The sequence below is a fragment of the Aplidium turbinatum genome, chromosome 15 (genome assembly GCF_918807975.1).
Source record: "Aplidium turbinatum chromosome 15, kaAplTurb1.1, whole genome shotgun sequence".
NCBI lineage: Eukaryota > Metazoa > Chordata > Ascidiacea > Aplousobranchia > Polyclinidae > Aplidium > Aplidium turbinatum.
The window spans coordinates 11,299,887-11,312,786 of NC_137486.1; the positions used below are offsets into that span (position 1 = coordinate 11,299,887).

At 37.7% G+C, this 12,900-nt stretch overlaps 2 protein-coding genes and 1 non-coding gene across 3 annotated transcripts; 2 read left to right on the forward strand and 1 right to left on the reverse strand.

Annotated features, from left to right (window-relative positions):
* Positions 1–1,278: 1,278 nt before the first annotated feature.
* Positions 1,279–1,350, reverse strand: Trnat-cgu (transfer RNA threonine (anticodon CGU)). The gene has a single exon. It is a non-coding gene; the product is annotated as a tRNA-Thr (tRNA).
* A 3,131-nt stretch (positions 1,351–4,481) lies between these two features.
* On the forward strand, positions 4,482–5,198 carry LOC145783970 (protein FAM200C-like). Its single transcript, XM_082595731.1, has one exon. It carries the CDS (start codon positions 4,482–4,484, stop codon positions 5,196–5,198), a length of 717 nt encoding a protein of 238 aa, XP_082451857.1.
* A 2,346-nt stretch (positions 5,199–7,544) lies between these two features.
* LOC145784878 (cdc42 homolog) lies at positions 7,545–11,946 on the forward strand. The gene is made up of 4 exons (XM_082596713.1): positions 7,545–7,830; positions 8,010–8,068; positions 9,518–9,732; positions 10,143–11,946. The coding sequence occupies exons 1-4, from the start codon at positions 7,608–7,610 to the stop codon at positions 10,423–10,425; spliced, it is 780 nt and encodes a 259-aa protein (XP_082452839.1). The 5' UTR covers positions 7,545–7,607; the 3' UTR covers positions 10,426–11,946.
* The last annotated feature ends 954 nt before the right edge of the window (positions 11,947–12,900 follow it).

Genomic DNA, 12,900 nt, shown 5'->3' on the forward strand with positions numbered 1-12,900 from the left:
AAGAACTAACGATGTGGCGCAACTCAAGGTCAGCACAAAGAGGATTGCGACCTAAGTTTAGATCACCATCAAGAAAAACTTTACTTTGCTTTCTGTAGTGAAAAACTCACTTGACTTTCAATCGCAGCTTTCTGAGCATAGGGCTGAGTGTTGCTGTTAGATTGGACATTGGACAAGACATACGTTTAAGCATTTGGCTATGTTTATTAAACGGACCCGTTGGATGTTGGATCGCAAAGACGCTAGTCCTTTTTTTTTCCAGGTCAAGCTTAAACCTTAATTGATATTTGTGAACTGTCAATCAAATCAAACACACCTTCAAAAGACAATTCTCCTGAAACGTCATCATTGAAACATTTATGTATGACCTTGGGTAAATACCAAGTGACGTTTAATAAAGTACTAAAGGAAAGTCTGTGCGGTTACGTTTATCCCGCCCAATTGAAAAATGATGGTCACGTTTCGTCACTTCCATGTAAAACATACAGGATACTAGAATAAATTTAATTAAAATGTTATCATAAGTGCGCGCATGCTCTTTATTGTAATGAAATATACCATACTTTTACAGAAAATTTGCATACTAGCGTAGCTCAAAACTATTTAGAGGTGTTAAAACGGGTTTCCCAGCTATAAGAACCCATTGACCTGTCAAAGATGTAATTCACATAAATTTTCCATCACGCAATCATGTCCTACGTTCATGTTCGATTTGTGAAGAAACAAACCAAATCGTTCTCAAAACCGATTGCGGCAATCACTTCCCCCCCCCCCTAAAACACAGTTAGGCAACTTCACTCACGGTGATTTCAAGAACTGAATAATAGTGACGTGCATATCATTATGTTGTACGATAAACGACATTAATACTACAAACTAATGTAACACAAAAATTTAGGCGATTATCAGATCAAGTTGTGTAGTTTCAGTTTTCGGTAGCAGTTTGACTTCAAAGTTTTCAATTTAAAAAAAACCTCGCTATTCAGTTTGAAGTGTCCTTACAGTTACAGTTATAGTGCATAATCAGATTTATCGTATACAGTAATTTTCATTTTATGTAGGCTATATTGCGGATTTGTAATTCCTGATGAGGACTCAACACGAGTAGCCTACGTGTCAAAAACGTTAGAGTTTATTTTAATTATGTTATACATATATTTTGGGTAAAACGTTAAGTTAAACCTGTTAAAGTTATTGCGTTTTTTCTGTCTGTGAAACTGTGGTTCAACAAAGCGAACTCTCAATCAAAGCTTGAAAAAAAGTCAGGAAAACAAAGTTTGCCACCAGTGAGGTTTGAACTCACGACCCCTGGTTTACGAGACCAGTGCTCTACCACTGAGCTATAGCGGCACGCTCGAGATGGATGCAATTTTCAAGTCATATTACAGCGCGTTAGAAATCACAGTTCAACAGGTTATAAATTTAACAGGTCAAAGCTAAATCAACGGCTAAATGCGGCTTTCGAAAACGATATAATAAAAAATTGTTAAATCTATAACCATGTTAAAGCATTTACCGTTTTGCAAGGAGTTTATTAGTTTAACTAGTTTTCCATGAACTACTTGTACTCTTGTAGATCAGGGACCAGGATCACTTTTGGTACGGTACCCACCAGGCGCGAATCTAAGAGTTTTTTTCGGGGGGGGCCAGAAAATTTGAAAATCAATTAAAAAGAAAGAAAAAGCTAAACAGATATGAACAATGATACTACGACATATACGATATGCTAGAAAATAGACATTAAAACAACCATTTTCATCAATTGTGATGCCGAGGGACTAATATCAGCTGTTTAGAAGCATATCAAACCATTTGATGCGGAAACATACAATTTTTCACAAAATTTCGGGGAGGGCCCGGGCCCCCTGGGCCCCCCCCCTAAATCCGCGCCTGGTACCCACCCTAAAACTTGTTGAGAGAGAGAGAGAGAAACCTTTTATTTTGAGAGGCCCGGAAATTTTCCTATAGGTTTTCATTTTAACACTGTGATAGCTGAGGTGTCCTTTCTTATAAAACAACCATCCCACTTTTTCTCGGAAAAAAAAAATTTTTAGAGATGTCTTGCTTTTTTCAGAAAATGTTCCGATTACGTTTGGTATCGGGATGCAGGCGCGGATTTATGGGGGGGGCCCAGGGGGCCTGGGCCCCCCCAAAATTTTATGAAAAATTGTATGTTTCCGCATCAAATGGTTTGATATGCTTCTAAACAGCTGATATTAGTCCCTCGGCATCACAATTGATGAAAATGGTTGTTTTAATGTCTATTTTCTAGCATATCGTATATGTCGTACAGTCGTAGTATCATTGTTCATATCTGTTTAGCTTTTTCTTTCTTTTTAATTGATTTTCAAATTTTCTGGCCCCCCCGAAAAAAACTCTTAGACTCGCGCCTGTCGGGATGGACCTGTTGTCCCAGCGACCCTCATCGTAGCTACTGTAAGCCAATATCCATAAAGCAAATCAGTTGGTTTTACATTGTTTCAACGTCCACTATTGTTGAATTAGTGTAAAAAATAACTGATTTCCTGACTACGCGAGCCTGTCTTGAATCATTGTAGAATTGTAAAGTTGTAGAGCGTACAATCGTTTTGATGAGTTTCAGCAGCTTTGAAAAGATTCCCATTGAATCAATGTTTTATTTATTTGTCAGTAACAGGAATGCAATTAATATACACAATGCAAAGTTACACAAGTTCCCATACCGACAGGGAGACAACGAGACGACCATACGGTCTACTAGTCAATTGCCAATTTGCCATTGAAGCGTTTTGTATATTGTCAAAAAGGTTTTATTACATGGTTTTTATTGTGCCAAAAACGTTAGCACATCTTTAGGTGTCATAATGAGGGATTTTGTGGTTCTTACTGTTAGTTTGCAATTCAACTCATTTCATTAGAGTTAATTACTGTACCCGTTTACTTGCACTGATGTATTGAACATTGCGAGTAAAAGGTTGTTCGAGGTGGCATATGGTCTGACTCTCATCAGGAGCTATCGTCAGAATGATGTTATGGTTTTATTTATTGTCGCGCTACAACAACTAAGGTCGTTTTAATTTTATATCTAGTTTACGATGTCATCACATTATTTTCTGACTGATTCTCATTGCGTTATGCTAGGAAGAGCACAATCGGTAGGCCTACCGTTTTTAAAGTCTTCGGTTTGACCCGACTTGGAATCCATCTCAATTCTCAGGCCTACCAGCACCAAAGCCGAAGGCGAAACCACTCGCCACTAATCAGGGGTATCGTCAAAATAATAATACTGTTAAGTGTTATGGTTTTATTTATTGTCACTCTACAACAGCTAAAGTCTTTTAGCGACAGCGCTTTTTTTATTTTATATCAGATTAACGATGTCATCGCATTATTATGCGACTGATACTCATTGCGTTATGCAAGAAAGAACACAATCGGTATCGTTTTTTGTATTAAGTCTTCGGTTTGACCCGACCTGGAATTGATCTAAAACGCCATGATCTAAAATCTACCAAAATCAGAGCTGAAGGCGAAACCACTCGGCCACTGACCTGGTTGTCGTCAGAATCGACATCCACGATGTGGTGAAGTATTTATAGTCGAAGAAAAGAAGAAAAACGAAATGTGAATTTTGGCTACAGAAATTCAAACTATCGAAAGAACTTTTAGGCATAAATGAATAAATACTTTACCGCATTTAGGTTTATGTTATTCTGACAATAGTCCTGATGAGGGTCAGACGAAAAGCCGCTCAAGCAATGAGCCTTTTACTCTCAATCTTCAGTGTTTGTACCATCAATAAACTCTTCAACCAAGGTTTTGAAAAAATTACAACAATGTCAAAGCATGGTGACTTTCATACACAAGCCATGGCAACGTGCAGCTTAAAATTTGACTGATGGCTGATCCGTGAGTAGCCAAAATCGTTAGTATAAGTTGATAGTTTAAGTCAGTGTTTCTCAACCCCGAGTCCGCGGACTCAAATGAGTCCGCGGAAGGGCCTGGATGAGTCCGCGAGCACAGTTGCTTTTGCTAGTAGTCAGTTCATATTGCATTACAAATAAAACGTAAAATGCTCCTATTTCACCAACTTTATCTTTGTGATGTCGTAATAAATGGGCTAAAATTCTAAAACTGACTGTGTTCTACCGGTGAGAACACAGTCAGTTTTAGATTAGATGCCTGGTGAACAGTCTCAGACAGAATTACTTAAAATGGCTAAAAGAAAACAAGTTTTTGCATATAATGATGAATACTTGAAGCTTGGATTTACTTTGATTGAGGTGAATGGCGAAGTGAGGCCGCAGTGTGTGTTGTGCTTAACAGTCTTAGCTCACAGCTCTTTAAAGGACACGAAACTTTGTTGGCACCTAGAATCAAACCATGGAAATGTTGTTAACTTAACAAATCTCTTGAAGTATTTAAAGAAAAAGAGCATCAGGTGAAGCGAAGTCGCATTGATCGCCCAACTGCTTGGGGAGGAGTAGTATATTCTCACAGTCATGCAGTGCGTGCTTCTTTTGCGGTTGCATGGAAAATCGCTTACAAGTGCAAAAGCACCTCACACAGCTGGAGAAAATTTGATTAAACCAGCATCTGTTGAAATGGCCAGGATAATGTGTGGTGATGCTGTTGCTAACAAACTGGAAATGGTTCCTTTGTCAAACGACACCATGAAGCGGCGTATCGAAGAACTCTCAAGAAATGTTCTGCAACAAACAATCGCTGCCATAAGATGCTGTGAAAGATTTAGTTTGCAACTGGATGGGACAACCGATATCGGAAGTGATGCACAGCTCATGGTGTTTGTGCGATATTTTGACACAAATGATTTCGTTGAGCAGTTTCTGTTTTGCCGTCCACTTGCTAAAAATACCACAGGAGAAGAAATATTCAAGAAAGTGGATTACTTCTTTGAAGAACATCAGCTTGAGTGGTCTAATTGCGTGTCTGTTTGTGCTGATGGTGCTCCAGCCATGATGGGAAGTAAGAAAGGCTTCATGAGTTTTGTGAAAAAGAAAAACAATAACATTTCGGTCGTTCATTGTCTTCTCCACAGAGAAAATTTGGTAACAAAAGAAATACAAGAAAATGTTGCCATAGTTTTCAAAGAGGTTGTATCTGTGGTGAATTATATTAAATCTCGTCCTTTGAACACTCGCTTATTTCGTGCTTTGTGTGACGAAATGGGAGCGGAACTCAGTGGGCTTAAACTTTAGGTATTAGTTGATAAATATAATCTTTGTGTATATTTAGTGGATTTTGAGTTATTTTTGTGCTTTTATTATCATTCAAATAACGGAATAGACTTTAGCACTTGTGTTGGAAATCCAAAAAGCGTCTGGCAACACTAGTAATTGGAAAAACATTGCCATTTTTTAACATAATAATATTATGAGTTTTGTAGTGATTTGAGATTCAGTGATCACACTTTGGCAACTTAGATTTTCAAAACTATCATTTCAAAGGGATATGAAGTGAATTTAACTTAAACTTTAAACTCGAAAATACACCACCCTTCCGTCAGGCCTCCAGTGCGCGCGTTGGCAAGGCATGTGTTGTGTAATATACCGATCGCTATGTGCCAAAGCACTTGCCATGGCTTTATTTACAGTGCATTTGCAAGGTAGAATTAATGTAGGCCTAGGCAGGTGTTCCGCAATGGTGCATTCAACCCTAAGTTTTTTTTCGCTTCATTTATATAAGTGGTGTCTGTGTGAGGAGTGGGTAGAGGTAACGGCTGACAAGACAACAGCTTATGGTGTGTCTTTTGCCATCATTCTAATTGGGCCATATTGTAATTTAATTAATCTATTAATATGCAATACGTCGTTTTCAAAGTTTTATTCACTCTATTACATGGCTCTATCGAAACAAATAACTTGGCTTGGCTCTCTGGGTGAAAACTTATTTCGTTTTAGCCACTATTTTAAAACCAGAGATGCTGAAACGCTTTTCATGGCGAGATGAAAGTTGATTCTCCTAAGTTCCACTTTTCGCTGGCGGTGAATAGATTGAAACGCCCTTTTTCTCGAGAAAAAGTTAAAAAAGTCGATTGCTTATCCCTCACTGGCACTCAGCGTTGCCAGATGGGGAAATAGGATCATCATCATTTTGTTCCTTCCTCGTCTGGAGGGTTGGATACAATGCGCCATTGTTCTCGACCATGAGCTGTGCGTACGTAAATAGGATACCAAATAAAAAAATTCTGGTGAAATTTAGAGGTCTTTGGTACCACGCATTTTGACCTTGGAACCAAACAACGTTTTGGTGAAATCTGGTGAAATATTTCCCACTCAAGTTTTTCCAAAATTTTTTAAACTTTTTAGCAAAAAATGTCTGCTCGTGCAGAAAATGTTTTGCAAGAGGTTTGCGCATGCTTGATGGCTGTGTTTAGTTCAGAGTGAGTGTGTTGCAAGTTCAGAGTGACCAATTTGCGCTCTTCAATCAATCTTTTGAATCTGACAGCAGCACTGTACCAGCGATCGTGTAGCTTTTGCCACTGGCATGGTTGCAGGCAGTGGCGAGACAATGCTTTTTGGAGAGTTCTTTTTACTAAAAAACTGGCCAAAAAGACAAGTTTTATATTTAAAATTAGTGAAGGAGGTTGTTTTTTGCCCAAAAACTAGAAGTTTATCAACATCAGTGACCTTACATAGGCTACACAAGCATACAGTGGCCACTTGTTTCATTTTCATGGATATTCTGACCCTGTGCAGGATATGCAAAAGTCTTTCAAATTTTTTCATCGAGATGTTATTGCATCTTGGAGTGCATTTTAACCCTGGCCGTAAAAATTTCCGCTTTTAAAGTAAAAACAACAACTTTTTCGGTTACCTAAAACCTCAACTTTTGAAGTTTATACTGATATTTATGACTGCTACAGTTATAATCCGTGTATGCGATGTGTGACAAAACATATGTTTTGCATATTCGTTTCGCTTTAGTCTTATGTCTCAAAAAGTCAAAAACTATTTGTATTTTTAGGCGAAATTGCTTTATTTAGGGTATTTTAAATATCTGGTGAAATTGAATGCAATCTGGTGAAACTTTAGTTACTTTTTGGTGCCAAGCAGCTTTCAGCATCTGGCAACGCTGCTGGCACTACACATATTCGCGCGTGCGATCAGATCACAGATGCTTATTGTTGGTTGCTTAACGCGTTTCCTTGCTGCATGTAAACTTTGGAGATCATTTAATTTGAGTTTATACAAAAAACGACGTCCTGGCATAAGTGACTAGCAGTGGCCGATAATTTTGGTATTTTTTTTTTCATTTTGCTGTTAGCCAGAAAGTTACAAAAGAAAAAAAAGTCTTGAAAAGGGTTTTTCAACTGCGAGTTCAAATATGGCATGTAAAAGATTGGACTGTTAATAATTAAGACTGAAAGAGGTGCAGATCCTGAAAAGATTTTTTTTTTTTCAGAAATGTCAAGTGTATTGAGAAAGCCTAGTATTAACTGATTCGGTTTGCAGTTTGCCAGTTGTGCTATATTTGTAGCCTTCTATTGCCATTTACAATCACAGATATTGTGTTATTTCAGATTATATTTTCCTGACATAGAGTAGCCTGCAATTGAAATTGCTGAAAGCCTACCACAAAATTATAAAAGGCGAAATCAAAACAGCATGGCTCCTGATATACCGTCAAGATTTGATCAAAGTCACCATTTTCCGAGCTCGACTCCAGACCTAATTCCTGCCTTAGAAAAGTGCGAGGCAGACCGCGAACAGCGCATAAAATGTGTTCTTCTCGGAGATGGAGCAGTTGGCAAAACGAGCTTGGTCGTCAGTTACACTACTAATGGGTATCCGACCGAATATGTTCCCACTGCTTTCGACAATTACTCAGGTAAAGACATTAGACTGAGCCATGTTATGTAAGTTCATAATTACTGTAGTTGTTTACGATTATTGCAGCAAGCGTTTGAGAACAATTTATTTTGCAATACTGTTTCAACTTTTTATGTCATATACAAAAAGATCAGTGTTGTATTTGCTCAATTTAATAAAGTTTTACTTTATTTCTAGCCAGAGTAAACGTCGATGATCAACCAACTCGTTTGCAACTGTGCGATACTGCTGGACAGGTTGGTAAAACTGTTTTTAAAGTTTGTTGCATTTAACGATCAGTAATTTTTTCCTAGATGTTGCTTTTATTTATTTTTTGTTTAATTTAGCGGTGGAAGTAAGCTGCAAAGTTGACCATTTGTGCTTATTAATCCAAGGGGAGGTGTGCGGAAATTGCCAATCCCTTTTGTGTGTGGCACTTTATTGATTCAGTGAAGAAATGAAGGCGTATGGGAACCTGTCTGTTTGCTTAAATAAAGCCTAATAATGCCCTTCTCTATTGTCAATTTTGTAAATTATAACCTTGTTCTATCAAAAGACCAGCGTCCAAATGTCTCAACCTACGTTTATCCGGCGCGGTTAGACCCTTTGTTAGAACCATTCAACAACCCTATTTACTTCCGATGAAAGCTGCTTTAGTTTATCTCGATTGCTTAGATCCAATTGTATTCATTGTTCCTTTGTTTACCAGAGGTATTGTTGCCTTTACGGTAGGCCACTGTCCAAAAAACACATTTTGCTGATAAATATCACTAAATTCTCACCTAACTCAATGAAAATGAGTTCAACTTTTTGGACAAAGCAATGGGCTTTTCTCTTTGGCAACCCCCGCTGAGCTGTGATTACTTCACTGATATGATTTCTTCGAGTTCATTTCTAAAGCATTTATAGTTTATATAACGTCACAGCTCACAAGTCTTTCATCACGTTGTGGTCACACGTTGGTTGTAGCTTTACAAAAACACAAATTTTGTTCATTGCGTTTGTTCTATAGGGCAGTGAGCTACATCAAATACACTCACTGTTGACTAACAACCCTGACAGGCTGTTTCACCCTTATTGAGATTATCAGAAGGTTCTTATACAAATTGTGTCTCTTGCCAGCGCTTTCATATCATCGCAAGACATCACCAAACACGTTTTCGTTGCCATCGTAGTTCAGTCATAGTTTTTGACTTTAGTCATAGTTTATGACTATTGACTATTTCTAGCTACAAATTGAAACGCTTTTATGGAGCGATAAACTACCATATGTTTTTCGCGTAGTCTTTCAATTTGTTCTTTATGTTAACCGGCAGCACACTCTGTTATGTGCAATTATGGCGCTGTGGTGCAAAGTAGATTTTGAGGGAGTGTGTCCTACTGGGAGGCAACGAATATTTGTAAAGAAAAAACGCAAGAGATATTTTCAATCGATTCTTTATAGTCAATGGTGTAAATCCGCCACAATTTGCACTGCTCGTATAGGCTACTATTTTTTGCAGCAGACAAAATAAAAGGTTTCTCTCTTTCTGCTCACTATTCTTTATTATCCTTTTACGAAACACAAGTCTTCAAATTGGAAAGCTGGGTGCAACGTGATTAAAACAGATATTTCCTTAGTTTCATTTTGATTTTACGTTGATACCAGTAAAGAAATCGTTGATATTTATAGATCGTTTAATTAATCAGACTTTTTCATTGTTCAGGACGATTTTGACAACCTGCGGCCATTTTGTTATCCTGGGACCAGCGTCATCCTTCTCTGCTTCAGCGTTGTCAGGCCAACGTCTCTATGCAATGTCCGTGACAAATGGCTCCCTGAAATTAAAAGAAATATGCCTAAAGTCCCAATTGTCTTAGTTGGAACACAAACAGATCTACGATCTTCGGTGGACGTACTGGTAGATCTTGCAAGAAAAAGGTTGGCACTTGTTCGATTTTTTTGCTGGTGTGTCTGCAATTTAGGTTTACTTAAGTGTGGTCTATGTTAAATAAGTAATAACCACGTCGTTTTGATGGGCTTTTTATATTGGGTTTCCTTTTCATGTGCTATTTTACCCATACAATTTTGGGATGGAGTCGTAATTTCAACATTGTTTTTAAGTCTGTAAACGTTACATTAATGTAAAGAGGCCTGATTTGCTAGCTTGGAGTCCAGATGTTTTGTTGTTTTATCGGAAAATAACACAAATAAAACTTTGCGATGTCCCTTGTTGTTATTTCAAGTGCACGCCAGCTAAAAGTAGATAATATTTTTTTGGAAAAAAGTTGCTAAAGTGGAACACATAATTAACACTCCATGGAATTAAAGTAACGTTGTGTCTTTCATAGTGAGAAACCGGTTGCTGAAAGCGAGGCCCATATTTTTGCTGGGGAATGTGGAGCGACGTGCTACGTTGAATGTTCGGCTTTGACGCAGAAAAACCTCAAGCAAGTTTTCGACACTGCAATTCTTGAAGCCATGAAGTTTAAGGAACACGTTGAAAAGAAAAGGAAGAAGTCCTGGAGAGTGAAACGATCCACATCACAAAAAAAAGAGCAAACCACCACCATTTCTGCGGAATTGCAACAAAAATTTTCCACGAGATGGAAGAAACTGCTTTGTTTTGCTTGAAATAACAGCAAAAGAACAACAGAAATTTACGTTGTTTTGCAACATGGCAAAGGTGTCTGTCATGTTGTAAGTTAGCCCAGTGGAAACGAAGGCAGCAAAGTGAAAAGAGAACTACGAGGGGTGTTCTTTATTGTGTGCAATGCGGGTCACGTGCTATCTGATCTGACTTATTCTTCACCTACCAACCCAAAAGAAATGGACTTCATATCAGAGATGTCACATGCATTTACAGCTCATTAAATTGTTTAGATTTATCTGCAAAATTCGATTTCATGAAAGTCGGAGTTTGCACATGAAGCTGAGAAATAAGTTAAGCTATTTTGTTGAGTGATACAATCATCAATCCTTGGTGCATTCGCTTAGCAGCAATTTTACATTAAGAAAACATTCTCGCTTCAACAGGCACAAAACATTATGATTTTCAAGTTTTCAGCTTATCCCAGCACTTAGCTATCATAAAGCGTTATGTGGGAAACTGATGCTGAACGTATTCGATTTTGCTCAATGCAACTATTTCTCATTTACAAATCCTTGCTGATCTGCCTTTCGCAAGTTACCGATACACTGTGTGGCGCAGTTTTTATGTTTTGTGTAATTCTTTTAGTTGTCTATTTGACTTGTATTTTTTCTACGCATGCTCGCTATTTATTGAATAATTGAATTGCTAAGTTTATTGTGCTATTCGCTCTTTAAAAAACGTACTGAACCTAAGTCGGAGTGTCAATGCTTATCATATTCCCTTAAAATCATTGAAACAGCAGTGAGATGACAATGTGTAGTAGCACGTTTGCGATGCTACAAACTTGGGGCTATAGCGATTGCCGTCTTAAGATAGGTCACATCAAGTTAATTTTCAAGTTTAATGTTTGTCTTTGATTAAAGATGGTTTGTTATTGCTTAATATGTCCGTGCAGTAATCAGTTTTAAAAAGATTTGATAATTTCATTCAAACTTGGAATTGATAAGTTACCGGTACAACTTACTGATGCAACTATTGTAGCCTAAGTGGCCCATGTTCATTGCAAGCCTGGTGCTAGAAAAGGCGTTAAACAGTCACATGCTTTACTTGCTAAATAATAATTAACAAGCAAATAAATACTGTTGTGACTTAATTATCTACAAGAATGTTGCCCATGACCAATAAACCTATTTAACATGATATCATTTATTCGCTGAGTCATAAGTTTCGAAACTAGTATTAATTAAAAGATTTGAATGGTTAAAACTAAAGAAAGTATTGCAACATTATTGTACAAGAATGCACCGTGCTTTTTACAAATCCTACAGTTTACTGTGGTTCGAATGACGTGCAGACATCCGGTGTGGTTTTGTTGAGAAAACATTTTTTTTTGTAGTTTTTGTCTTTGTCTATTTCTGCAAGGAGATCGTCAAAGCTGCAAGTCGTCAAACAACCACCGGCTTGTACGTCATCGTTTGCTAAAGTAGCTCAGCTTTGCTGTTGGTTTTTGTCTTTACGCCTTTTAACTTCAACCAAGCAATGAATGACAATAAACAAAAGACCACGAGACAAGCAGTTTGTGTTGTTGGTACTCCAGAATTTGTTTTGAGAGTATGCCTTTGAGGACCAGTGCAGGATGAAATGTTGGCATTTGCGAGGAAGAACGCACTGTAGCGGAAATAACGCGTGTACGCTTGTTCGATCAGTTTTCATGAATATAACGTTCTTTGATGGGACAACTACAGGACGAGTAAACTTTATCCCGCTACAAACAATGCTTAATTTTAACCGTTTGATTTTTAAACAAACTTTAGTAGCGTGAATGGGATTTTTGCGGTAACCTTGTGTAAATTTATGATGTAATGATGAATTGTGATTTTTCTGTTCTGCTGGATTCCAGCGGGAGTAGCGGGCTGAATGAGGAGCGGGGGAAAACTTTGTGAAAATAAAATTCCTCACACAAAAAAGAAGCAAAGGGAAAGAATCTTACGTCAAAAATAGAAATATTTCTTTTTCGAACACCTTCACTGTAAAGTCCACGTATCCTAAGTAGGCTAATGAAGTTGGACTGTTCCACTTTTGTTGCAGAAAATTCAAAACGTCTTCGATGCTTGCCTCAGCGACATATAAAAACATTGTGTTGGAACAAAGACAATAAAATCTACTAAACCATAAACGAACCTAGCAAAGCAACTCGAATCATCATTTGTTGGTTGTTCAAATAAAAAAACTGACAAAAACCAATGGGACGTTTTTCTTCTGCATGCATTCAACGGGATATATTTCCTTAGCCTTAATTTTCCGACCGGCCGGGCATATCTCTTGTGGTGATTCGAAATGGGTGGACGGGATGTCAAAAACTTTAATTTTATCTGGTAACTTCAATCACACGTCGTGACTATTACAACATAATATCTAAAAACGACATCAATTGAAATAAAATTGTGTCGCAATTACAGGCTATCACCGGTCGTAATTAAGGCATTCAAAGATCAAGTTTCCTTTCGATGGCAAAC

Bases quoted from the DNA above. Each gene is read 5' to 3' on its own strand.
- LOC145784878 (XM_082596713.1), top strand. From the start codon at position 7,608: ATGGCTCCTGATATACCGTCAAGATTTGATCAAAGTCACCATTTTCCG. The intron at 8,069-9,517 runs GTTGGTAAAACT...TTCATTGTTCAG, and splicing joins TGTGCGATACTGCTGGACAG to GACGATTTTGACAACCTGCG. The intron at 9,733-10,142 runs GTTGGCACTTGT...TGTCTTTCATAG, and splicing joins GTAGATCTTGCAAGAAAAAG to TGAGAAACCGGTTGCTGAAA.
- LOC145783970 (XM_082595731.1), top strand. From the start codon at position 4,482: ATGCAGTGCGTGCTTCTTTTGCGGTTGCATGGAAAATCGCTTACAAGT.